At 49.1% G+C, this 27,726-nt stretch overlaps 1 protein-coding gene across 2 annotated transcripts in view; it reads right to left on the bottom strand.

Moving 5' to 3' along the window:
* Window positions 1–27,726, bottom strand: part of SNW1 (SNW domain containing 1) — a 300,010-nt gene that overhangs the window by 167,312 nt on the left and 104,972 nt on the right. For both annotated transcript variants that reach the window (XM_069637912.1, XM_069637913.1), the window contains exons 3-5: window positions 13,357–13,518; window positions 10,931–11,026; window positions 10,737–10,843 (exon numbers count right to left, since the gene is read on the bottom strand). In XM_069637912.1, coding sequence (XP_069494013.1) covers window positions 10,737–10,843; window positions 10,931–11,026; window positions 13,357–13,518 — 365 coding nt within the window. The remainder of the gene's footprint in view (window positions 1–10,736; window positions 10,844–10,930; window positions 11,027–13,356; window positions 13,519–27,726) is intronic.

Below are 27,726 nucleotides of genomic sequence, written 5' to 3'. Positions count from 1 at the left end.
TGGGTGGAGTCAAAGATGACCCAGAGCTTCTTAGCCTTGCAGGTGGGGGTAGAAGGAGGGCCAAGGGAAGCCGGCCAGAGAGTGAGGGGAAAGGATGGTGAATGTGTGCCGATGAGGAGGATCTCTGTCTTGCAGGCATTAAGACAAAGATCATTGGCGGCACACCAATCTTGAATGGCAGTTAGGCAATCAGAGATGGGAGAGGAGGTGGCCGAGGGCAGTCTGAAAATGAGTCGAGTGTCATCAGCGTAGCACTGGAAATTTGAGCAGAAAATGGCAATGCAGTGGGCGAGAGTTGCCAGGTATTTGTTGAAAAGCCAGGGCAAGTGGTTAGACCCCTGGGGAACACCACAGGTAGAGAGGAAGATATATGATAGGAAGGACCCAAGTTGGACCTGGGAGGGTCGGTCAGAGAGAAAAGCGGTGAGCTAGGCCAGAGCTAGATCAGTGATACCCAGGTTTCCACAAAGACATTTAAGCAGGATGGTATGGTTGACTGTGTTGAAGGCAGAAGAGAGATCGAGGAGGTTGAGGACAGAAGGAATGTTAGTTGGAGAGCAGATCTTCAGGGATGTTCAGGAGAGCAGTTTCCGTGGTTCTGGCAGCTCTGAAGCCAGACTGGTGGTCATGGAGACAGCCAACAGAATTGGAATGAAGGTTAAACTGAGAGATGTCCAACTTTTCCAGGAGTTTGCCCAGAAAGGGACTAATGGAAATTGGGCGATAGTTAACTGGACAAGAAGGATCAGCTGTGGGTTTCTTGAGAAGAGGATGCACAAGGGAGTGCTCCAGAGGGGAGGGGAAGGATCCTGAGGCAAAGTAGTGGTTGCAAAAATCAGCAAGAGCCGGAGCGAGGGTGTCAATGTGGTCCTCGATTGTTTTAGAGGAACAGGGATGAACCAGTTTTGGCAAGGCTTTCATAGATCAGACTTATCTAGTGACCTCGTCAGAGGAGAAAAGATGAAAGGACGAAAAGGATGGTGGGGGGTCGCTAAAGAAGGGTCAGCAAGCACAGATGGAGAGGGGAGAGGGGGGTGGTGGTGGAGAGGGTGGACAGGATGTCCTGGGATTTTTAAATGAAGTGAGAGGCAAGGGCATTGCAAAGAGCCTGGAAGGCAACAGGGGGGTGGGGGGGGGGGGGGGAAGACTGCAGCAGGGTTGGCCAGCTCCTTGCAAATTTAAAGAGTCCAGCCGACTTGTTTGATGCTGCAGAGACACAAGCTTAAATGTGAACTCTCTTCTTGGTGAAGACAGAGAGTCAGTATTGCCTTTGCAGCAGGCGACAGGCCAGTTTGTCAGAGGATGAACAAGAAGCCCTCCATTTCCTATCGGCCGCTCTAACTGTAGCTAGGTCAGAGTCATACCATGAATTGCACTTGGCTTTGGAATTCAAACGGATCCTCATGACAGGGGCAAGAGCATCAAGAGTATCAGAAATTGAGGAGTAGAGCTGGGGGGGGGGGGGAGTGGCAGCAAAAGCCTCAACTGACACACGCTTCATGGACCGGATGCCCGAGAAGGTAGGTGGCAGTGTTGGGGTAGGCTTGGCTTGGGGGGAAGAGAGGAGAGGAGGGAGTGATCGCTCCAAGAGAGGGGAGTGGTCAGAGGGATGGAGAGGGGGAGGTCTGAGGAGATCAAGACATCCAGTGTGTGCCCTGCAGAGTGAGTCGGGCCAGAGGGGATAATGGAAATGGGGAGGGAGTCGCAGAGGTCATGGAAGAGTACAAAGGAGAAACAAGGAGAGTCTAAATGTATATTGAGGTCACCGAGGAGGAGGAGTTGAGTGGTAGAGGCCAGGAGGGAGGAGGAGAGGTCCGCCCACTCAGAAAGAAAAGAGTTGATTTGACCAGGAGGCAGGTAGATGGTAGCCACATAAGAGAATGGGAAGGCGAGAGAGAAAGCCTACAAACAAGGCATTCAAAAGAGGAGTAGGTCTGAGTGGGAAAGATAGAGGCAGGAATCCACTCGGGAAAGATCAGGGCTAGCCCCTCCCACCCCCACCAGACCGGGAGGATCTGGGTGCAGAGAGGATTTTGTAGCCATCAGGGAGGAGAGTGTCAAAGCTTGTGACAGAGCTGGCCGTGAACCATGTCTCAGTAAGACCAAGGACATCAAGGTCTAGTTCTTCAAGGAGGTGGCAGATGTCAGAGGAGTGTTTGACAGCAAAGTGAGACTTGAGAGTGGCAATATGAAGAAGGTTGCAGCCTTAAAGACCTTCCGGGGAGGGGTACAGATCAGAGGTACACCCTGCAGAGGAGAAAGAGCCATAGGAGGGTCAGAAGAGGAGGAGAGAGGGGGGGGGCAAGGTAGCCAAGGGAGAGGAGGGGACAGCAGGAGAGGAGAGGAAATTGATGCGGCGAGGGAAGCGCCTATCAAAGAGGAGATTGGCCTGAGGGCCTTGGACCATGACAGTGCCATTTAGGTAGACATGGAATGAACAACCCACCACCTTATCGCCAAACGGAATTCCTCGTTGAGCAGGATCTTGTCTGCAGAGCTTCCGGACACTTGTATCCAGCGAGCGTCCAGGAACACCTGAACAGGTCGCATCTGTAACCTGCAGAGCCGGATCATGTAGATGCAAGACGAAGACATGCCGAGCAGCGACGCGACGGTCCACACCGTGGCGGTCTTCAGAGCCAACAGCCGTTGCACCGCGCCCCGCATGGCAGCCACTCTATCCTCCAAGGGCGACACTAGGCAGGAGACCGTGTTGAGTCTGGCTCCTAGGAAGATTGCGTTCTGCGATGGAGTCAAGCAGGACTTCGGATAATTGATGGAGAATCCCAGGTCCATCAGTAGCTGGACTGTCGTCGTCATGTGTCCGATGGCTACCTATCGCGAACTGGCCCTGATGAGCCAGTCGTCAAGGTACGGGTACACGTGTCCCCCCCGCAGACGGGCCGCCATTGGTGCCAGACACTTTGTGAACACCCTGGCGGCCGACTTCAGGCCGAAGGGGAGAGCCTTGAACTAATAGTGGCGTCCCTGCACTAAGATGCATAGGAACTTTCGGTGCTTCTTGTGAATGGGGACGTGGAAGTAGGCGTCCTCCAGGTCCAGCGACGTCAAGAAGTCTCCGTCTTCCAGTTGGCCGAGCATGTACTGCAACGTGACCATCCTGAATTTTCGGGACCCGAGGTACTAGTTGAGATGCCACAGGTCTAGGATGGGCCTCCAGCCAAGTTTTCTTTTTGACAAAAAAAGTATCTGGAAGAGACTCCGGAACCGCAGAGCCATCTTGAAACCAGCTCTATCGCCCGTTTTCGTAGCATGGCCCGTACCTCCTCCAATAGTTGAGGGATGTGCTGCTCCTGCCAGGACACCGGAGGGATTCGCGGACACCTGTGCTGAAACTCCAGGGTATAGTCTGTGGGCGAGCGTCCAGCACCCATCTGTCGGTGGTGATCTTATCCCACTCGCTGATGAATTCGATCAGCCGGCCTCCCACCGGGGTGCATGGGTGGGGGCCGGATGTCTTGGCCGGTTCAGTCAAGCAGTGGCACCGGCGCCCCACCTTGAGGGTGATGATGGCGCTGACCACCTCCACCATAGGCCTTGGAACGCCCTCTGTAAGCCTGCTGGGTCGGGGACCTGGAGGATGACGGTACGAGGAGAAACCTTTTGTCGACCAGCCCAACTTTCCTCCGGAGGTGTGAAAAGAAGAGCGGTGTTGCTTGAGATTGCCCAGGGCACAGGCCGTCTCTGTATCCGTCTTGATGGCCTGCAATGACTCGTTGACTGCTTTCCCAAAGATGTTATTTCTTTCGAAGGGCATGTCCCGTACCCTCACCTGGACCTCCTGGCGTAAATTTGTGGCCTTCAGACAGCCTTGATGATGGAGGCAGACACTGTTCCCCATTTGCCAGAGCTCTGCATCAGCAATGTCCAGAGCCACTGCGATGGCCTGGTCGAAAGCCACCTCCCTCACCTGGAAGAGGGCAATCGCATCCATCCTTTTGTCATCGGGAAGGAACTCCATCATCGGGCCCCGCTTGTACCACAGTTCCCTGTCGTGTCGTACCTGGCCAGGATCGCTAGCGCGTTGGCCACCTTGATGGTCAATGCTTCGGTGTAAATAACATTCCTCACCATGGTGTCCAACTTCATCCACTGCCTGGCCAGTGAGATGGAGGATGACGAGGAAGGGTGCGACGACCTCATCCTCACGGTTGCCGAAACCAGAGTGCAGCGATGGTTACGACCATAGGCACCTGGGTGCAGACTGCGGCACCCAGTACTTTTTTTTTCCAATCTATCCTGCTTGGCTACGGCCGTGAAAGGATTATTCAAGGAGGGCCAGGCCATCCTCCCACACGTCATCCAGGAGGGGCACCGCCATGGTCTTCCTCTTGGCCTCGCGCCACTGGTACAGGAAACTCTCCTTGGTTTCCTGGGGCGTAAGCTGGAAAAGCTCGGAAGCTTTAGCGACTATGGAATGAAACCACCCCACCTCATCCGTTGGGACGCCCTCAGTTGCAGAGATCCACCTGCCGTGACGCCCTCGTCTGTCGTCACCGTGTCCGTTCCAGTGCCCACCAGGTGGAGGACAATCAACATGGATGTGGAGGTTTATATGGGGGCATTGGGTGGCGCTTCCTAATTTTGTCCGGAGGCTGATCGGGGGCTGCAGGGACTCGGGCATGCGTTATTCTTTTCTGGATTTCTGACATCAAAGTGTGCAGGGTTGATAGGATGTCCAGGGATACATCCCTCGGCGAGCTGGCGTGGTCGGAACAATAAGTCCTGCGCTGGTGCTGCTGCCACCGCCGCGGTCTTTCTCTACCTCCACGTCCTTGTGGACCGTGTGCAGGGACTCCAGGTCCTAGTGTGTGGATGAAACTTCCATGGCCTGGAGCACGGCCTGTGGCTCCATTGCCCCCACTTTTTATTGCACCCCGAGGGGTCGGGCTGGGCTCAGTGATGGCATCCTCTTCTCTATAGCGTGCTAGTTGGCTTTGCCCCAGTCACAACTGAGGCCTCAGGGGCAGGGATACCCTGGGCGCAGTAGGGGCTACCTTCACAGGCTCAGCCCCTTTCACCTACGAGAGAGCAGCTGCCACAGCTCAATCTTTTAAGATTTTTCCTTGAGTGGCATGGGCCTTGTTGGGCAGGTCGCCCACCCTTTCCTCTGTCCTGGGCTTCTCAGGCTTCTCCCGCCGCTTAGTCGCATTGGATGATTTCCTCTTTGAGGAGCTCGATCGCTGGCTGGCAATGGAGGTGAATAGCGATGTGATCGCGCACTGCCCATCGCGGGACCCACTTGCCCGGTGGCCACGATGGAACCGGACTCGCTGTGCTTGGCCTTGTCCTGGGCCCCCATAGATGGGGCGCCCTCAAACGACTTAAAAGCCCACTCCTCGGACCAGCCGGTCCTGGGTGAGGCATGACCCTGCTTGGGGCATGGGGCAGAGACCTTGGCGTTTAGCCACGCCGTCTGTCTACTGTGTCGATCCTGGATCATTTTGTTGGCAAAGCCGAGACAGATCTCGCACTCTCCTTCCCTGTGGTCCGGGTGAAGAGAGTAGAGGCATTGGAGGTGTTTGTCCTCCACAAACACGTTCCATAGTCCGCATCTAGTGCTGAGCTTGCAAAGGGATCTTCTTTCCTTCTCCTCTGTCATGGTAGGAGGTGCGGAGTAGGCCTGATAGTCTTCTGGAAACTTCGACGATCCTCGCCCTTGAGGGGTGCTGAAATTCACTGACAAACTGATCCTTGCTGTCGGCAGATGGAGAGAAGAGCACATGGGCTCTTTTTGACATAAATAGAAACTTTCTCCGTCGAAAAATAGAAAAACATAGCAGTAGCTCAGAGCAAACCTCGAGGACTCCCAACACTGAAACATGCAATACAAATCTGAAGATGACTGCCAGAAGAGGGGCTTAAGGAGAAGACCGTCATTGGCTCAGGGCAGTATGACCCAGAGGACAGTGATTGGTTTGGAGGAGAAATACAGTTTGGAAAGTTAAACTTTTTTCTTTTACCAAGGATTCCCAGCCTGACGACGGGGAATATTCACGAGCATGTGAATCCATGCCAGACCCCATGCTGGAGAGGGAATAATACCTCTGAGGTGCAACTGGTAGTTTGACTTCTTAAAGATGTGAGGCGAGAAGGAGAGTGTGGGGTCAACGATTACCCCTAGGTTCTTAGTCTCACAGGTAGAAGCAGGAAGAGGGCCCAGGGTGGACGGCCAGAGAGTGCGAGGAAAAGAGGGTGCTGGTGATCCGATGGGGAGGATCTCTGTCTTACTAGCATTAAGGCAGAGATCACTGGCGGCACACCACTTCTGGATTGCGGACAGACAATCCAGGATGAGAGAGGGAGAAGTAGAGGCTGAGTGGGGCCCGAAAGAGAGCCGTGTATCATCTGCATAGCACTGAAAGTTGGAGCAGAGAGCAGCTACGCAGTGGTCGAAGGTACTAGGTTTTGGTTGAAAAGCCAAGGAGAAAGATTAGAACCCTGGGGAACACCACTGGTAGATGGAGAGAGATAGAGGAGAGGAAGGACCCAAGTTCGACCTGGGAAGGTCGGCCAGAGAGAAGGAGTTCAGCCAGTCCAGGGCCTGATCAGTGATACCCAGGTTATCACGGATGCCGTTTGAGCAGGATGGCATGGTTGACAGAATCAAAAGCAAAAGAGAGATCAAGCAGGATAAGGAGAGAGGGATGGTTAGTGTCGAGGTCTGAGAGCAGGTCTTCACGGATGTTCAGGAGAGCAGTTTCCGTGCTTCTGCCCGCTCTGAAGCCAGATTGATGGTCATGGAGACAACCAACGGATTCAGTGTGGGGGTTAACTTGGGAGATGGCCAGCTTTACCAAATGTTTGCCTGTCAAGTACTGTCAGGTTGGAGTGACATATTCTTTACATACAGTATCATATACTCACTTACATTGGGTCAGGGGAGACACATATTTAGTTTAGAAAGGTAGGAAGTTAATATGGGTTATATTTTTATACAGCCAAATTTTGCCCTTAACCTTCATTGCAGTCTATGGAGAATGCCCCAAGCCAAGATGGAGGTTCTCAGTCAAAATTCTGATTGGCTGGAGATTGTTTATAGGGAGGACAATGAACATTCTAAACTGCCTTTCATCGTCCTAGCCCAGCTGAGAGGTCGTGTGCCTTGTTGCTCCTGCTTAACTTTGTCAAGGGTGACAAGTTTCTAGCGGTAGAGCGGAAGATCTGAAAAAGAAACAGGAGTCATGTTTGGAGTTTGGTGGAGACACAGGACAGGAGTCAGAAACTTCTGAGGAAAGAAGTTTTCCAGTCTTTTTCAAGATAAGTGACTTTCCAGATTTGTTGAACGTGTAAAAAGGTTATATTTATCTATGAGACTGAAATCAAATCTGTATCAAAAAGGTTGAAGCGCATACGTTTGTTTTTATTGCTACAAGTTAAATCAAACTAGCGCGAGAGTTTTTTGTCCGTTAATTTTTACCCGCGCGTGTGTCTGCGTGTGAGAGTAAAGCGCGAGCGTGTACTTTGGACTCGCGGATACTGTTCGTTTACGCAATGGGTTTTTCCGCGAGATAATATAAGCGCGTGTGAATGTTGCGCGTGTACTTATCAATTCGTAAGTTGGACATTAGCGCGAGCGCGTTTACCTGCGAATTGAGTTGCCAGCGCGAGTGCGTGTTTTCCGCGACTAGGATAAAAGCGCGTGTCATTTTTATCGCATCTTGGACATCAGCGCGAGTGCGATTTACCCACGATTTGAGGCGTCAGCGCGTGTGCGAGTTTCCCGCGACTTGGAGGAAAGCGCGTGTAATTTTTATGCGTCTTGGACATTAGCGCGAGTGCGTTTACCCGCGAATTGAGGCGTCAGCGCGTGTGCGTGTTTCCCGCGACTTGGAGGATAGCGCGTGTAATTTTTATCGCGTCTTGGACTATAGCGCGAGAGCGTTTTTACGCGTGTGCGTTTTTCCCGCGATTTGGAGAAGAAGCGCGTGAATTTTTTTTTCTTCCCGCGGTTTCTGGCTTTCCACGTGAAGATTTCAGCGCAAGTTTAATTCGTCTTGAGAAAAATACTTTCGACAAAGAAAATATTAAAAGCCAATACCAGAACTAAAAAGAACTTCATTAATCTTACTTGAAGACCTAGTTCAAGAATCTTGATTTGAGCAGACTAACTACAACTACAAAGTTAATTTACACTCATGGACCTAAGGAAAAGGCTGAGTTTTCTATAAGATTCTGGTCCTCAAGTAAGGAAGTCTTGTCTGCTTTTCACTTCTCTGGGCATTCTGTAGAGAAGAACCAGGTATGGTTTTTAAACTATTTTGATTATGGATTTAGAGTTTAAGGTTAGTATAGTGATAAATGAGTAATGAGGAATTTTGCATGTTTGTGTTTTTAACTACAGGTGAAGAACCAGCGAGTTGATAGCTTCCAGCCTGGTGTTTGTTTCTTTGTCCCTTCCCCCTTTCCCCTGAAAGTGAGGTAAACTGAGCAGTTATATTTTTGTCAGCTCAGAGTGCCACATTTTGGGTGGATTGTCGGGGGTTCAGCAGCTTCTGCAGACACCAGGTTCTCAGCTTGACATTGCCCAGGAAAGGAGTAATGGAGATTGGGCAATAGTTAGTCGGCCAGGAGGTGTCGGCTAAGGGTTTCTTAAGAAGAGGCTGCACAAGGGAGTGCATCAGGGCTGAGGGGGAAGGTTCACGTGGCGAAAGAGTGGTAGCAGAAATCGGCCAAGGCTAGAGCAAGGGTGTCATTGTGGTCCTTGATGGTTTTGGATGAACAGGAAGAACCTAAAAACTTTCACAGATCGGACTTGTCTAGAAACATTGTCACGGGTGATCAAAGGAAAGGAGGAGAAGGGAAGGGAGGAGGAGAGATGCGGCCATAGGAAGGCCAGAAGTAGAGGAAGAAGGAGGAAAGCGAAGAGAGGGTGGACGGGATGTCCTGGGTTTTAGGAGATGAAATGTGAACCCAAGGCCGTGCAGAGGGCCTGGGAGGGAACAGGAGAGGTAGAGACTGCAGCAGGATAGGCCAGCTCATTGCAGATTGTAGAGAGTTTGGCAGAGTTGTTGGATGCCGCAGAGACGCAGGCTTGGATGTGTGCTCTCTTAGTGTGGACAGAGTCGGTACTGCTTTTGGAGCAGGCGGCAGGCCAGTTCGTCAGAAGATGCACATGATGCCCTCCATTTCCTTTCAGCCACCCTACACTTGCGTTTAAGGCTGACAAGGTCTGAGTCGTACCAAGAGTTGCACTTGGCTTTGGGGTTCAAGCAGATCCTCATGAAGGGCAAGTACATTGAGTGTGTCAGATACAACAATGGAGGTTGGAAAGGGCTTTGTCAGGATGTGCGTCAGCCATAGGTGCAAGAGGGGGATTGAAAGTGGCGGCAAAAGTCTCAACTGACACACGCTTCATGAGTCGGATGACCGAGAAGGTGGGTGGCAGTGCTGGAGTTGGATCGGCCTGAGGAATAGAGAGAGATGAGAGGAGAAAGTGGTCACTCCAGGAGAGAGGAGTGGTGAGAGGGTTAGAAAGAGGGAGGTCTGAGGAGATCAGAGTATTCAAGGTGTGCCCTGCAGAATGAGTTGGGCAAGAGGGACGAATAGAGAAAGAGAATCGCAGTGGTTGCGAAAGAGTTCAGAGGAAGGACAGGAAGCATCTAGGTGGATGTTGAGGTCTCCGAGGTGGAGGGGTAGAGGCAAGGAGGGAGGAGGAGAGGTCTGCCTACTTGGAGAAGGAGCTTACCTGGCCAGGCGGAAGGTAGATATTAACCACAGTAAGAGAGCTGCCAGGAGAGAGAGCTGACGCCTGCAGACCAGGCATTCAAAGGAGGAATAGACCTGCATAGGAATGATAGAGGCAGGGATCCACTTTGGGAAGATCAAGGCTACACCCCCACCGGGACGGTTGGTTCTGTGCACCTAGAGGATCGTGTAGCCATCAGGGAGGAGTGTGTAAAAACCTGTGACAGATCTGCTGTCATTTTACATTTCTTTTGAATCAAACCTTCCAGGGGCATTTTAACATTAATTCTATGAGCATTTTCCTACCCTTTTTTATAGATAGTTTAAACCAATTAAATCCAAACATGTGAGCTGTTCGCCAACATGACAAATTAACCCTCTGAGACAACATTTCATGCTTCTGAAGAAAATCTGACTCAGGCAGGAGTATTTAAAAGGGAGGGGCCCGCCTGATGGAGGTAAAAACCTGGAATGGGGGTCTCCTTCATCCCAAGAAGAGCAAACGCACATTCCAAGAGAATATATCTTATATCCACATGGGCCTCTTGTACATGGGGAGAACCGTCTAGATAATACATATTGTTGGTCATTCACCCCAGCACTAGAAACATCTAGAACTAGAGTCCACAGTCTCCATTTCTGAAGCAGTTCAATGCCAGAGCACCTTACAACCCAAAAATTGGATAGGATCCCATCTCTTGTCGATACTGCTGGCAGAAAGAAAACATGCTACACTAAAGCAGTCAATGTCTTGTGATCTGCTGTGCTACAGTTACAGTGGGTCTATTTAGGAAAAGCTTTCCATTTTTGATACCTTAAAACACAGCTAGTTACGTATCACTACAACTAGCTGAGGACATTTCACACTGCATAAATCAACATGTTTTAATTCATAATTATGCTGCCTGCTTTGTGGATCACTTAGCAATGACAACCTCAAGCAGGAATGGGTTTATTTACACACTACACACATGTACGATATAGGAAGCTTCTGTTCTTCTCTGAGTGAAGACACTTAGTTCACATACCTAATGTACTGGGCCGGCGCCAGCTTATCTGCTGCCCGCACTGGCATAGCAGCAGCCACCTTCTGGGAGACAGATTTCTCCAGTGCCAGTCGCGTCTTCTCAGTTAACTGCAATAACAGGGACAATAAGTGTAAGACTGGACATGGTTTTCAACAAATCCATCCTCTGTGAGGACCATCCACTGCCCCATGTACCTCTCTCACAGCCTCCTCATCTGGTCGCACAAGGTCTGGGTCATCCTCGTCCATTACTTCCTTTGGCACAAGATCTGTATACTTGCTGAAAATCACCTAAAACAAAAAATGAAATTATTGTACTATGGGACTTTAGAATCACACTCTGCTAGGAAACGTACATAGTGATATTTGTTCTACACTGCAGGGATCATCATATGTTGTTGGAGAGACATTACAGTGAAATGATTTGACTACAAAGGAATGTGGATCCAACGCACACAAGTAGGTTCTAGAAATCAGTCCACTTTCAAGTCCCAAGATCATCTCAATGACTGGCTGAAGTAACAATGAAAGCAAGCTGAATCATTCACTGCACGGCTGGCACTTACTATACCAGCCCCACCTGGGGAATACAAATCAGTACCAGTTTGCGAGTATCGCACAGGCTGGTACCACTTTTGCCTAACCTGGAGAACTTGACTTAATATCAAACAGTGCTCATTTAAGTTGTGTTTATAACCACCACGCATGCCCAACTGAAGTGCCCAAACCATGCTCCCAATGGTAGGAAAATAGGAGCTCCTTCCATTAGTACCTTTATTAGTGTCTACCTGGCCAGTTCTGAAAAGTACCTTATTGTATTTGTTTTATTTATATAGCGCACCAAACCCTTTCTTACAGGTACAACTGTTACACATTATACAGTTGAGACAATAGGAGGTCAAATAGAGTTACATAATTACACGATAACATAATGCAGCGAAATAGGTACATATATTACAGGTTATATATAATTGAAGCGTTGAAATTTAAATAGAGTGCAGGTTGTTATGATTCCAGTGAGGTGAGCCATCTGTTTACGTTGTTCCTAAATTTGGAGTAGGATGGTTCTGCTCTGAGGGATACAGGCAATGTGTTCCATCTTTTGGCTGCTAGAACTGGGAAGCTGCTGCCCCCTGACCTTTGCAGCTTGAACCTAGGGACCTTAAGACAGTGTAGTTGGGAGGAACTAGTAGGTCGGTCAGAGGTTAGGTGAGAATTTGTCACTCAGGTATTTCAGGGCTAGGCAAGTGAGGCATTTGTGGGTGAGTGATAAGGCTTTGGGTGCTATTCGTTGATTTATAGAGAGCCAGCGTGCACTGCGTCTTAGCTCAGAATTGTGGTGGGATCTAGGGAAGTTCATTGCAGATCTGAGCGCATTGTTTTGCAATATTTGCAACTTTTTAAAGTTGCACTGGTTGGTGCTTAGATAAAGGGCATTACAATAGTTTAACTTAGATAAGACTCGAGCTCTGGCTATAGTGATGTTATGTTAATGTTAAAGGATATTTGTACCACGCACTATCACCACTGGAGTGGTCCCCTGGCGCTCTGTGATGCAGTTAACTGTGGACAGGAAACGTCTACAGACATTTATTAATTTGCAGGTGTAGGCGGTTGTCGAGGATGTCCCGTTGATTTGTTTAGTCAATGTTAAAGAGGAGTCAAGGTAAATGCCTAGCATTTTCACTTCCTTCTGTTACCGTCAATATTGAAAGAGTTGAACTGTGTCAAGTTTGTTTAGGTGCCAAACCTAAGGAATTCCAATCAGTACTAGCTTGAATGGCCACCTAAAGAGCATGGATCAGTACGACTGCAGATACTCAACTGTACCGCAATCAATCAATACAATAATCGGTGTCCAACCATCTAAATCAGAACCATCATGGGCACTACAACTGCAGAGCTCACATCAGTATGATCAAGGAAATCCCCCACCTTGAGAGCTTCAATCTTAATTTTGAATCTACAGAGCTCCGATCTGTACCAGCAAAGTACAGTATAAGCGGAGCCCTCTCATATGGACAGTGATGTTCAGGGTAAGAAAGATATTTGGAAGAAAAGGGCTTGAGACTATAAAGTGCCATAACATATCCTATGTAAAGGAAAGAGTATAAACAGAACAACCTGACTTCTTGAGACTTAAGACAACCAAAACGTTTTATGAAAAAAGGATTTGTGTTGGCTCATACATGTGGATAGCAGTAATATGGAAAGGACATCTACTCCATAATCAGAAACAGAGGAGTTAGGTGAATCGGATTACAATAGTGTCTCTATTGTGGCAATGATGGTCAGAAGGACTCAACCCAGGAGCTATAAACTGGCACTGGTCAATAATATCCTGTTGGAACCGGCACTTGTCACCTCACCCGCTGGGATCAGTATAACTCCAATCTTCCGTTAGGAAGCAAGGAAAACAAGCATCAACTAAAAGAAGCATGTGGATTATGGTAGTACAATGCACCAATCAGCAATATCTACTGGTGTCAGCATTTTAATTTGTAGAGAGGACAAATGAAGATAAAGTGCTCATCATACAATTATTTACAAGACCGCTACAACAGAGCTTCCCTCATTCCAACCCTCATATCACAGACACAAAGACCAGATCAACATCTCACCTTGTCTTTCGATTGACCTTGACGAGCAATTGAGTCATATTTGATTTTCCCCTCAGCATCAACTTGAACTGCCAAAGCGTTGGATGCTTTTTTCTTCTTTCCCATTTCCAATGGATACTGTGCCACATGAATGTCTGGGAAAGCGCCGCCATCGCCAAAATCCTGTATGGGACAACAACAACAACCAGTGAGCAACTTGTTCTTGCTGATTTAGACACCACCCCCCTTCGATACACATTTATAAAAGGCTTGCTACCAAAAGCATTCAAAACGGATCAGTACAGAAGTAGAACGTTATGCAAGTAACAGCACCAACACTAGCGAATTGCTGGAAAAAAAACAGAAAAACTTGAATTTGAAACACCAGCTGTAGGAAAGAATTTCACATTTGGGTTCCTGTATACCATTTCGTGGGACCCCTAAACATTTTTCCTTCTCCCTGTTGCTTTTTCCTGGATCTGTGGCTTTATTTTGGTTAACAGAGGAACTTCTGTAGAACACTCCCAGCCATTGTAACCCTTTTTCATGTGCTATCCGGTAAATAATAGGTCTCATAGTGCAGGTGTGCTTTTGAATCCATCACTCTAATAGTGTGTTGTAGAGCAGGCTGGTTGGAGCTGTGATTTAGTTTCAGCTACAACAGCGGTGCAGTTATTTTTAGAGCATTTGTATCCCAATGTACCAGTATGGTAGCCATTGTGGTGCTAAGGCATTAAAAGCACATTTTGTTTTGTACTTTCCCGCTGTATGTGGGGAAGTAGAATACAGACCTAAAATGGCAGAAGTGCAGTCTTCTACACTCTGCCTCGTGTATTATAAAAAATAATGTAAATGGCACAAAAAAACTTTATGGGCCTCTAAAAGGTTCTCTCATAAACAGTGCCTCACTATCAGAGAAGCATACTAATGAGGAATGACCTCAAAAGTATCAACCCCACCTTACTGCAGCAAGGTAACCCCACACAAGTCACTATTGGAGAAGAAGCAGCAGATGCCATTTCAGCAACTGTTCGGGTTCCCCAGGGATCTTGCCCATCTCCAACATGCTATAACACTTAAACAAAACCCCTATTTGCTGTCCTTGATTCCCTGGGCATTACTTATACAAACTTTGCAACACCCAAATTCTTATCCCTATATCTGGCGACTACAAACAGAAACCTGCCAAAATCAACAAAGTGTACATTACCATTAAAAATTGGATGGCTACGCACAGCCTGTGTCTCGATGATAAAACAGAGCTCCTCTGTAGGTACTTGGAAATGAGAAGAGTAGCCTTCAACACTTTAGACCTACTGACTTTTATTTGCAGAGACATCAAGCTTCTTTAATTCTGGGGAAAATGGGGGACAACATGCCTTTTGCTTTTCTTTCTCAAAAAGGTGAAGATCCTGTTCACGAATCATTCTGTTGAGGCTAACAGTGATCGGGAGTCTTCTCCAGGAGATGAGACTCTATTGCCTTTTATTCTCTGGAAACTGTTTTCCTAGGGATCATTCATCATCAATTCCTTAAAGTCCCCCATTGTCTCTCAAGCCTCCCTATTCATTTCTCTATAGTTCTCCAGAGAGGAGGTCTCCAGCTCACACCCTCACTGGTGTTGGTTGTACTCCAGCCTCCTTGGCCCAGCCCCTCCCCTTGTTGGGAAGGCTTCCTGGACAACTGTTAGCACGGTCCTCTGCCTCTCTGTTCATTCAGTCTTCCTCTCATTCACTCGACGCTCACCTTTGCTTCCGGATGACAGATGCCTCCAGCTGGGTCTCAAGTGCCGTTAGGGCCGTCAGGAGCAACTCTCTCACGGCTAACATCTTCTTTGGGGATAAATGTCTTAGTAAGTCTCTATAAACGGGTTATGACAGGATAGGGCACAACGGGTGCAACTTGGACTACTGTTTCCTTATGGTCGGACGTCAATAGGCCCACTCATAGGTCACCTCCTCCTCAGGCCCCAGGCCCTCCTCCAACTCTTCTCTCTAACTCAAAAGACAAACACCAGAGACCTGCATCAGCATGACATCCTTGGAATCTTTCTTGTTTTAGAGCATTACCATTGGTCCAATTGTCTGTCTCTCCCAGGTTGTAGCCTCCCTCCATTATGACTTCATTCCCCAAGGTCTCCCAGGTTGTAGCCTCCCTGCATTATGACCTCATCCCCCAAGGTCTCCCAGGTTGTAGCCTCCTTACATTATGACCTCATCCCCCAAGGTCTGATTGGCTTCTTGCTAGAGGTCTTGTCCTGGCTCGGATCTTCCTTCCTTTCCACCGCCTTGTCACATCCTCATTGTGGGATCCCTGCTCGGCTGAAATCTCTTGACACTAACTACTCCTCCACACTCATCGACGGCACTTCCTTCCCTGTACTGAAACAGGGAAACACTGAGTCTCTACCTAGAAGCTGATCTCTCAATGGCTATGCACATTAATACCTTATCCTCTGCCAAGCTTACACCTCCAAACATATCTCACTAAGCAGACAATTCCTGTCAATCCAAAACTGCCTGACCTTAGCGCAATTGGGACTACTGCAATATTCTCGTGGGCACCTCAGCTACAAACGTTTCCAAACTGCAACTGTTACAGAACAAAGCCCTACAAGCCCCTGTAGGCTTAAAATGCAGCAACCACATCTCCTGAATCAGACGAGGCCATTGGCTGCCCATACAAGTTAAAGTCGCTCACCCTGACTCACAAGTGCATTTACAATAATGCACCCGTATACCTTAATGAGTGTATCTCGCTAAAAAACAAGGGGGATTCTGGGCGTTTGTGAAGGGGATAGTGTGCTAAAAAAATCTGGCTGAGACTCCCCCGAGACTGAGGCCAGTAGAGAGACTCCCAGAACCACCCTGTTTTGCAAATTAAAAAGTAACTTTGGGTCTCACCCTTAGTTACTAGGGTAATCCAGACGTGGACCCCTTGCTCACTGTTCTTAGAGAGGCACAGCTCCGCCTCACTGATGAGGCCCAGCCAGGCTGAAACGCTGTCTGGGTTTGCTGTTTGTATGCATGTTCAGAAGAGAATTGCCTGGCATTTCGGTGCTGGACTGTCCTAGGGCAGGACATAGACTGATATGTTGTGGCTATTTCTCTTCTGTGAAAGGGCTAGCGAGCTAAAAAATTTGTTTGAGACTGCCCCGTGACTGAGGACGGTAAAGACTCCCATAACCACCACCCCTGCCCGTTTTATATCTTGCTGAAAACATCACAACGTTCTTTAAGATCTAGCGGCACCATCTCGCTGGACATGCCACAATATAAGCGCAAAAGGGCGGGAGGTGCCAGTTTCTCAGTTGCAGCTCCCTCTATCTGGATCACTCTGCCTGCATCCATTAGAAATGAACAATTGTACCCAACACTTTAAAAAAAACAGGTAAAAACGTGGCTTTTTGACAAACATGAGTGATACCATTTACTTCTGCTCTTATGACTGTACTTGTAACTGATAATATGCTGTAACAAAAGCTTTGATAACCCTGGGTTTGGGTTTTAAATAAATAAAAATATCTATTTTTGGATGAGGTGGTTCCTTTCTGGCCCCAGCACATCCATTGGGGGACAGTTTACACCTTGTACATATGTTCAAACCCTTACTTGTAACCACCAAGGCGTGAACAGTTCCTCACCAGAACAGCCCCTAAAAGGTGTTAATACCACGTTACCTGCTTACAGCTCTTGCTCAGAGCTTTCCACTCTGAGCTACCCATAAAAACCTCTTCTTTCCCCATCAGCATGCTTCCTATTCACTTTCCTGCAGCCACAACACCCACTTTAGGCCGAGGGATGGTGCACCCTGCTTTGTGGGGTACTTTAAGGGAAACCACAGTCCACCATTCATCTTTCCTGCTCTTCATCTCGTTTAAGAAACCCCTCTGCAAAGTTTTAACTTGATTCTGAAATTTTGTAGGTACCTCAAGAAATGAATCAGACATGTGGGGAAGAGGGTGGATTCATTTTTGGTGTGAGTCGAATTTCTTTTTTTTGTTGGGTGCATTTTGCTGCATATATTCCCCTAAACCCACCCCCCACAAATATATATATATATACACATATGCGGAAATACGTGTGTCGAAAAACAAAAAATCTTCGACCAAATGGGAGGCGCAGTAATCTCGCCACCGAATGCAGAGAGGAGGGCTGATGAGTGGGAAGAGCGACCAGGGGGATGTAGGGGTGGGGTAGGAAAAGCGACCAGGGGGGACCGGTGGGGGTGCGGGAGGAAGAGCAACCAGGCAGCGGTGGGGGCTGGTTAATAGAGAAAGAGCGACCGGGGGGGCGGGGGGATGGGTGCCGGCAGGGGACAAAGAGCGACCGGGGGCAAGGGGGTTGTTAGGCAGAATCCAGTGCAGTTCCCTACACCAGATTAGGACTACAGGTGAGAGCAATGAATCCCCTTTGGTATCAGACTGTACCACAAAGATTTAGTTGGTAGCTGTGGCTGAGCAGTCAGACTTATGTCAAGAGGGAGATGAGCAGTATTCAGGGTTTACACAATCGGTCTACTGTACCATGGCACAAGGAAACACTGACCAAAGCTTGGTATTAAAAAGTAGTTATATATTTATTTTATACACTTCTAATAAAACACAGGTATCAGTCATCAAGCAAATTTAAGGAAAAATATACACACTCCCAAGTTGAATTGTAGACCAAGTGAACCAGAGTGAAAACTGAGCAAAACGGCACAGTGAAAACTACACAAAAGGGATCCCCTAACAATTCCTCACAAGGGAGGGAAAACATCTAGAAATAGTTTCTCATACACCCTAGCAACACTTCCCATTAGTTGTGAAACAGTTCAGCAAGACAGTGCATCAGTATAGGCAATACTTAAAATGAAAAGTGAGCAAAATGGCATTTCACATTGTTCAAGTATGGGAAGGAAAGGGTAGTTAAAAGAAATAGGTGCACCAACACAGTTCTCGGTGAGAATCAATCTAAAGAAAGCAGATCTAACAAATGCGACCAGAGTCAATAGGCCTGTGCCAGAGTCAGTGGTACAGGGGAAGGGCCCAGGAGCAAAATGTTCTTCTAGCTGCAGTCAAGTCTTTGGTTAACGAATTTGAAAAGGTGGTTGCAGAAGTTGAAGACAATGTTAAGAGAGGGGGTGGCCAACCGAACAGGTAGGTAAAGGATTTAAAACACCTCTAGCACTACGCGAAGAAAGGGCGGCCTGGCGTAACAATGTACCTTAAAATGAAGAGGTGGCTCCTGCGGTGGCGGTTGTTCCTGGTAGTTCCTGCAGTTCGGGTGATCCAGCAGAGAAAGAGAGGCTCTCGTCGCGGAGGAAGGTTCGAGTTACTGCACTACCCAGGGATGAAACCAGCCGCGGTGCTGCCCGACGAATAAAAGGTACGCTCCTTTAAATCACGGTCCGGGTGGACTGGTGCCTGGCTATCCGGCCTCAGAGTACAGAGTATGGGAGATTCGACCAAGGCAGGTCCGGGAAGGAGATTGGCAAACTGGTTAGCCCCACCAGCTCAAGGGAAGAAGGCTCTTGCAGGTGAAGATCTTCTCTCGTTGTGTGGAGAAAAGTGGCGAGACGCTGCAGCAGGGCTTCACCGGTGGTTCAGTCGTTGCAGATGTCTTTGGCTTCTCTCCTCTTCAGCTTCTTAGTTCAAGTGGCGACGTCTTGCTCTTCCAGTCCGAAGGACCCTTCTTTTATGCAAAAAGATCCCCATTCATACAGTTTAGCTGTCACTCACACAGTGGAGTGGTTATCTTGGCAGGAGACCCTCCAGCCTATCAGGATAGAGTGCGACATGGATTGCTGAGGCAACCCTGTCCAGGGGTCCTACTCCCCCTCCCACACAATGGACACATCCCAGACTCAGTGGCGCCAAAAGGTGTGCTTCTCGGTAGAAGCCCGCCAAAAGAACGAACAAAGGATCCCCGACCTGGGTTAGGAGTTAGAGAAAGACACAAGAAAGAAGTTATATTAAAGTTCTGGCAAATAAAACCTACCGGAGCAAAGTTAATATTAAAATGCACCGGCGGTATGTTAGAGGCGAGGCTGTCAGAAAAGGGGAGAGCATGTGGGGGGTGGGGAGTGAGTGGGGGGAGAACGAGTGGGGAGGGGGATCGAGCGGTGGGTGGGGAGCGAATGGGGGGTGGGGTAGGGAGGGATAGCACCTGGGGGTAGGGGTGGGGGATGAAGAGCAACCGTGGGGGTGGGGGGAGGAAGAGCAACAGGAGGAGGAAGATCCACCGGTGGTGTGGGGGAAGAGGGGGGCAGGGTGGGGGAAGAGCGAGCGGGGGTGGGGGAGCAAGTGGGGGATGGGAAGGGTGAGGGACCGAGTGCGAGTGGGGGGATGGGGTGGGGGGAGGGAGAGCGACTGGGGGGGGTAGGGGAGGGAGAGCGACCAGGGGGGTAGGGGTGGGGGAGGGAGATCAACCAGGGGGGTAGGGGTGGGGGAGGGAGAGCGACCATGTAGGGGGGGTTGGGTGGGGGGGGCGACCAGGGGGGGGGTAAGGGTGCGGGAGGGAGAGTGACCAGGGGGGTAGGGGTGGGGGAGGGAGTGCGACCTGGTGGGGTTGGGGGGGGGAGCGACCAGAGGGGGTTGGGGGGGAGTAGGGGTGCCGGGAGGGGCGACCAGGCGGAGGAGTTGGGGGGGGGGGTGGCAACTGGGGGTGGGGGGGGTGACCGGGGGGAGGAAGAGCGACCGGGGGGATGGGGAGGTGGAGGAAGAGTGACAGAGGGAGGGAAGAGCTACCGGGGGGGCAAGAGGGGGCATGGGGTGGGTGAGCGAGTGGGGGGGATGGGGAGGTGGAGGGAGAGCGAGTAGGGGATGGGGAGGTGGAGGTGGAGGGAGAGCAAGTGGGGGGATGGGGTGGGGAAGGTAGAGCGCCGGGGGGGTGGGGTGGGGGAGGGAGAGCAACTGGGAGTAGGGGTGGGGGAGGGAGAGTGACTGGGGGGGTGGAGGAGGAAGAAGAGCGACCAGGGGAGGGGGGCGGGAGAGTGACCAGGGGAGGGGGGGGCAGGAGAGCGACCAGGGGAGGGAGGGGCAGGAGAGCGACCAGAGGAGGTGGGGGGGAAGAAGAGCGACCGGGGGTGGGGGGAAGAAGAGCGACCGGGGGTGGGGGGGGGGTATGGGAGGAGGAACTCCTCCTCCACACAGCATGCCGACTGGCCGTCAGGACTACCTCAGTCTCACAGGGCCCCGGCACCCTCGCCAGTCTTCCAGCACTTGCCTCAGGGCCTACACTGCCTCATTACTACTGCACTTGGTCAATTACTTATTGAGAATGGCATCTCTCAGCACTTACCCGGTTCTGACCAACTGGGGCACTTGGTCTCCACCCCACCCCCTGCACTTCTCCTCATCCCCCTGCACTTCTCTTCATCCCCCCTCCCCTCTCCTGTCCTGTTACGTCTTGTGCACTTGCACGATCTGAACGTACCATGCATCAAAGATAGTCTATCTGATCCTCCCGTTCTCCCCTCCTGCATGGTGGCACCTCTTATGCTCAATCGTCGTCAGACCCATGTCGATGAGACTCCCCACCATTGAATCTAGACCACAGACCAAACTATCCCCCCTGCTCTCCTCAGAGGGTGACCATTTTTAACAATCGCCCACCACTGAGAGGTAAGTACTCACGTCGGCAGTTTGGCAATTACAGCTTCAACACAGCAGAACAACCTGGTTACGAACAGGGTTCTGGTCTGTGTGAGATTTACAGAATCAGGTGCCCAGAGACTTCAACACAGAGCCAGCTACTACACACACCACCAAGGAAAGGTACAAACTGCCTCCACACAATGTTGACATTCACGCCTTAAGAGAGTCTCCCAGCGGAAAAGACTTTGGTGAGATGAGAAGCCACAAATATGTTCCTGCAGTTCTGTGGGCAAGGAAGGGTGGCAGCTCAGCAGAAACCAAGCCCAAAAGAGGGTAAATGGTTGAGGGCACATTCAGACTTCCCAGGCAGCAGATCAGGTTGGGCGTTGGTCTCACAGCACCCTTTGAGGGGATGGCAGCGACCCACAGCCAAGCTAAAGGCCCTGGCGGCAAATGGCAGGAAACAGCAGTAAAGATCCCAGAAAATCGTTTCAATATGGAAGGCTCAACCCAGCAGATAAGGAGGCCACAGGATAATGTGCTAAGCCTGGACTGGACCACTGGGAGCAAAAATCCCAAACCGGCAAATGCCTAAACCACTATACCCAGGGCCAGAATGGCCAGTTTAGGGTTACAAACCGACAGGAATCATGGGTACATTGGGTCTGCAGACCTGCTTAATTCAAGTAGCAGACAAAAACCAGCAAGAGAAGGAGGCAAGGCTTTAAGCACCACTGCAAAAAGTGGCTGCCCAGAGGACAGACCACCAATCACTAGAGGTCGCTTGAGGTAAAGGGTCAGATGACCGACCATGAGTGCCACTTAGCCTATACTATTCCCACAGGAAGTGAGAGGGAGAGCCCAGTGACACATACTGATTTAAACCAGTTGAAACCGCCATTGTGGTTGCCATGTGGGCTCGAGCAGCCATTTTGTGCCTTCTCATGGGTGAACTGAACAGAAAGGAATACAAAATGGTTCAAGGGCTGGATATAAAAAAATGGATTGGTGCCCCAATGGCTGCCAACAAGTACATTGGGATATCAATGCGGTAAATGGCTTGCATCCACAGTGAAGCCAAATCTAAAGTATAGCTGCCTCCATCCGACTCTCTGTGTCTGAGAGGCACTGCTGGGACTGGGCTCCCCACTACTATATACCTTAAGGAAGGTTACAAGAGGTGCAACGGCAGAGGGACTTCAGGAGAAACCCCTCTGTCCATCAAAAAAAGTAAATTATACATAAAAACGGGGAAACAAATAAAAATGTTGCAGGGCTCTAAACAGTGTCCCAAGAATCCCCAAGTTTAGAAATGCTAGAGCACCTGGAAACTATGCAAATTGCAGCATATGGCAGTACAAATCCCAGTGACAAACAAATGCTCTAAACAACAAACCTTATAAACTAGCATTGTGAAGTAGAGTAAGAACAGCCCTTTTGGGAATTCTCTTTTTGGCCCAAACACAGAAAGATGAAGGCGTTATTGTGCAGTCTTATGGCCAAGTGAAGGGGACACACATGGTCAATAAATAGCAGGGACCACAACCCCACTCGCCATCAATTCTGTGCACCAATGATAGGACTTCTCCCTCCCTTACTACACATGTCATTAGATAGAAATATATAAGCTTGGGAATTAATTGACGGACCGTCACAGCACTAAATGCTTTTGCGCTTTTCCTAAAAGATATTACTTTTATTCTTATTTAATAGAACACACTCAAATCTAGTAAATTCGCCTGTAAGATGCCTGTAAAGCACAGCTACAGAGTTTACGGAGACTTAATTAAATCTGCGGGGGCGCCAAGTTATAACTTCTAGAAATGAGATTTGCCAAAAATAAGGCTCCGAGCATTTTCTTTGCTGCAACGCCAGTGTGATCGCAGAAACTCCGATAAATTACCAGAGAAGCAGGCATTTTATGTGCTCAAATGTAATTACAGATTGCTAAGAGATTTGCAAGAAACATTTAGCTTGAAGCGCATTACAGTACAGAAAAACTGTTTGATCATAGAAAAAGATGAATTATTAACTGAAGAAACTGCTTCGGAATGGGCCACAGAACACAGTATGCTCTGTACAAAAATGAGGGAACATAATAGGCAGTGGGGGCAATAAAGGTTTTACATTTTAACAAATGCTACAGATTTGAATAGAAAGCAGTATGTGTAATAATTATATGATATTTTATTTATATCATGCCCATACACAAGTGTTTCAGAGCACAACCCAGCAAAGGAGGACCAAACAATGATCTTACTAGGCCCAGTGGAAATGAGAACGCGCAAGTGCAGGGGAGAGCGAAGGGGGAAGTGCAAGGGGCAGGGGGGGGGAGAGTGGAAAGTGATGAAAACAACAGTTAGCGCGGCCAGCGGGTGGTTAAGTGCAAGAATAAGTCGAAGACAACGGATGTCTAATAAGTGCAGAAAGGGGACAGAAAGGGTTGCAGATTCAGACCCAAGTGCATGGGTTGCCAGGAAGCAATGCAGGTATGCGGCTGGGTGGGCAGGGATCTGGGCCCGAAATCACAGGCTTGCAAGGTGCCCAGTGCCGAACCAGATAGATCAGCAGGGGAGAGGAAAAGCGAAGGAAGAAGCGAAGAGGAAGGTCTTGAGGTGCTTCCGGAACCGAAGATGGTTCTCCTCAAGTTTCACAGAGGCTGTTCCAGAGTGTTAGGCAGAATTGCATACAATGCCCTCTGGGACCATCACATACAATTAGGACTACAGGTGTAAGCAAAAACCAACCTTTGGTATAAGTCTGTACTACACAGTTTTGTGTAGCGAGCAGCCAGGCTCATCAAGAGGGAATGTGAGCAGTACAAGAAGTTACACAAAGTCTTACAATCACAGTGGTTCAAGTAGACATTTATACTCAAGGTTTCTTGGTAAAACACTTATTAATTTATTACACAATCGTTTAGAACATTCCCTAGAAGGAGGCAACTTAATATTATACACAAATATACTTCAACACAAAACCAATAAGTTTCTGAACAATTTAAGATCCCCTGAAATAGGAGCCAAAGGGCACTTCAGTCACTTTGAATGGGAATTTAAAGGCACAAGTTAATAGAATAGATCACAAATACTTTCATAGGCAGTGCAAAGGGTTATAGTTCACTAGAGGACTTGATTCAGTTCAATAGGCATAGGCCAAAGTCAATGGACTAGTGTCTTGGATAGGAAAGAACAGTTCTTGAAGTAAACGCTAAAGTCTTTGTCAAAGTTCTCAGAATTTGTTTGTACGAAAAAGAATCATATGTTGGGTCACAAGCTGATTAGGCCTGAAAGTTGGGAAAGTTCCCGGAACGTTCGCTGCGAGAGGAGCGTTCTCTCAATCGGGTTGGCACAGTACATTAGTATGAAGCAAAAGATGCAGCTGAAGACGTTGGTTCCAAGCAGTTCCTGCAGATCTCACTGTTCCAGAGCCTCAATCGTGGGGACAAGAAGGAGGACGTCGGGGACTCCTGCACTGCATGGGATCGTCGGAACACGCCGACAAAATTGAGTCACTTCAGTTCAAGTAGATGTTCTTCAAGCACACAAGCTGGTGTCCTTCCCCCCTGGTTAATCCTAACCAGCTTTGAGAATGGTTCCAGGTGGTTTACGAGATGATTGTTCCCACCAACTCAAAAGGAAGAAGTCGTCGTTGAAGGGGCTTCTCTGTCGAGATGAACTTGGCAATTCGTAACCTGCAGCACGGCCTCACCAGGCAAACAAACAGTCAAGGAGTTGCAGCAGCGTTCTCTTCCAGCTGGTCTTCGGTTCGTCCCAGTGGTCGACTCTGCTTTCCAGTCCAGGAGACTCACCATTTAAACAGTTTTCTCCCATTCATCCCATCCCAGCCTAGCTGCCACTCACCCAGCAGGGTGGCTGTCCTTGCAGACAGTCAGCTAGCCAATCACGCCACAGTGTATTTGGGTCTCCTAGGAGACTAAGCACCGGGAGTTTCGGGCACCTCCCTCACTTCCTGCCCACCCCAGACAGTCACCAGAGGCGGTCTTCAGTCCTGAAGCCCGCCAAAAGGCATGGAAACAAAGGAACCAAACCTGGTTTGGTGCGCAGAGAGAAACAACCTTTCCAAAAAGAAATGGCAAAAAAGAAGAGTGGGAACTGTTTAAACAACAGGGCTTAAGGCGCCATCTTGAAAAACATGGCTCCTGCGATTTTTAGCTACCGGTGTTCGCGGTCGGAAAAAATCATGGTAGTTTGTTCTAAAAGCCACCAGCCATTTCGATGGAAAAGGGTAGCATTTGACTGCTACATGAGTTTGTAGACATAGGGGATGCTAGGTAACCCCTCCAGCACTCTATAGGAAGATCGTGTGTGCTGGGTCTAGGAATTTAAAAAGATTAGTAAAGTCAATTTAACCTTAAATTCTCTGGGAAACAGTAGTTTATCACAGAGAAGGTATTTAAACCTTTGGGAAGTCTAAAAAGACATACCTGTGTCACTGCGTGACACACATATGAAAAGATGCCTATGGAGTACTCCAAAATCAAAGAACACAAGTAAAACACACATCAAACTACATGAAAGAATGGGGGGGGGGGCTAACTCTTTCCAGGTAAAAAAAAAAATCAGGTCCTCAAAAAACCAGCAAAGTAGCTGGGGGTCTCTAAGGTGGAGGGAATTAGCACATGTATGAGAATTCTCCATAACACAGAGGGAGACCCCAGCCAAAGCAAAGAGATCCAACCCCAACTCGTTGCTTGGAGAATCGGCTGACCCTTAGGGAGTTGGAGGAGCGGAGAGCTCAGCTCGGAAGGTATTTCCTAAGGGAGAGTTTAAGGTATTGCAGACCCAGGCCCCAGACTGCCTTGTGGACAATGCAAAGGGTCTTCAACTTAATCCTTGCAGCCACTGGGAGCCAATGAAGAGATTTCAGGGCTGGAGAGATACGATCCCTGGGCTTGAGGCCAAGGACAAGTCTCGCAGTCCTGTTCTGGATGAGTTGCAGAGGGTGGAGAGTAGTTGCAGGCAGATTTAGAAAGAGACTGCTGCAATAGTCCAGCATAGAGAGAACCAGAGCTCTAGAGACAGTGAGCTTCGGGGGGAAGGAGAGGAAAGGAAGAATACCTCTTAGGAGGTGCAGTTGGTAGTTTGACTTCTGGGAGACGTCAGAGATGTGTGGAGAAAAGGAAAGCGTGGAGTCAAAGAATACCCTGAGGTTCCTAGCCGGACAGGTGGAAGCAGGTAGAAGGCCAAGGCAGGCCGGCCACAAAGTGACAGGAAAGGAAGGTGCAGGTGTGCCTATGAGGAGGATCTCTGTCTTACTGGCATTAAGGCAGAGGTAATTGGCGGCACACCACTTCTGGATTGCAGACAGACAGTCAGAGATGAGAGAGGGAGAAGAGGTGGCAGAGGGGAGCCTGAAAACGAGCTGGGTGTCATCTGCATAGCACTGAACATTGGAGCAGAAAGCAGCAATGTGGTGGGCTAGGGCTGCCAGATATTGGTTGAAAAGCCAGGCAGAGAGGTTAGACCCCTGGGGAACACCACAAGTAGAGAGTGAGATAGAGGAAAGGAAGGACCCAAGTTGGACCAGAGTGGGTCGGTTGGAGAGGAAGGAGGTCAGCCAGGCCAGGGCCTGATCAGTGATACCCAGATTATCACAGAGGCAGTTGAGCAAGATGGCATGGTTGACTGTCAAAGGCAGAAGAGAGATTGAGTAGGAGGAGGACAGATGGGAGATTAGAATAAAGGTTGGAGAGCAGGTCTTCACGGATGTTCAGGAGAGCAGTTTCCGTGCTTCTGGCTGCTCTGAGGCCAGACTGATGATCATGGAGAGAGCCAACAATCGGTGTGAAGATTAAGCTGGGAGATGGCCAGCTTTTCCACCAGTTTGCCCAGAAAAGGAGTGATAGAGAATAGTCCTTGCTACCTTAACTCTGGGCCCAAATTGCAACACATCAATAGCTGCTTTGTTCGGTCCTTGGGTACCTATATTCCATGGCACTTAACTTGTGGTAGACTGCTAACAGAGAATCATCAAGAATCCCTTTTATAAATGTATAATTAGTACAATGTTGGGTGTGAAAGTGGGGGGTGGGGGGGCGGAGGAAGTTGCTAGCTCCACTGATAGTGCCTTGAATGTGTGGAGACTGGTACCACTGTCTTATATTGTACCTTCTTGCCAGCTGTCTGGCCCTGTTCTTTTTCCTCTTCCAGGACTACGACATCCATATAGACTGGTGCCGAAAGCAAGGTAAGGGTCCTGCGTCGTCAGCAAACACCAGAGGGCAGGACAAAAAATGACATTGGGGCCAGAAATCCAGACTCAGGGGAAGATTGGCCCGCAGAGACAGGTGATAGGAAAGACCAAAGGAAAGGGGAGGAGGTGGCTACCAGGAGAGGCATGGGTACATGCGCTCTGGACTTGCACAAGATGGGAGAAGTCAGGTGGTAGACCAAGACACCAGACAGAGTGGAAAGTGGGGCTCTCTTACTAGAGCGCCTGAGACGAAGACTAGGAGAATTCGCCCAGGTCAAAACGAATAATGGACATGTTCATGCACTGTGCCGCTAGTATGCAAGTCCAGCACACACAATCTTTCAGTAAAGGGGTCTTAACACCTACAATTGATTTGATGAGCATTGCTGATGAGCATTGCAGATAATCCAAGCGCACAATAAGGACACTGCTGGTACAAGCTAAGAAGCACACGGGTGGCATGCTGGCATTTGCAAGAAAATACAAAACATGTGTGAATGAAATGCTGAAAAAAGTCTGCAGTTACTAAACACTGCAGTCAAACCTGGAAAATTGTTAATGGACAAGTTAGTGCATCAGCTCATGTAGGTCAAGCT

The sequence above is a fragment of the Ambystoma mexicanum genome, chromosome 14 (genome assembly GCF_040938575.1).
Source record: "Ambystoma mexicanum isolate Mex_15411 chromosome 14, UKY_AmexF1_1, whole genome shotgun sequence".
NCBI lineage: Eukaryota > Metazoa > Chordata > Amphibia > Caudata > Ambystomatidae > Ambystoma > Ambystoma mexicanum.
This window is presented reverse-complemented; position numbering and strand designations above follow the sequence as displayed.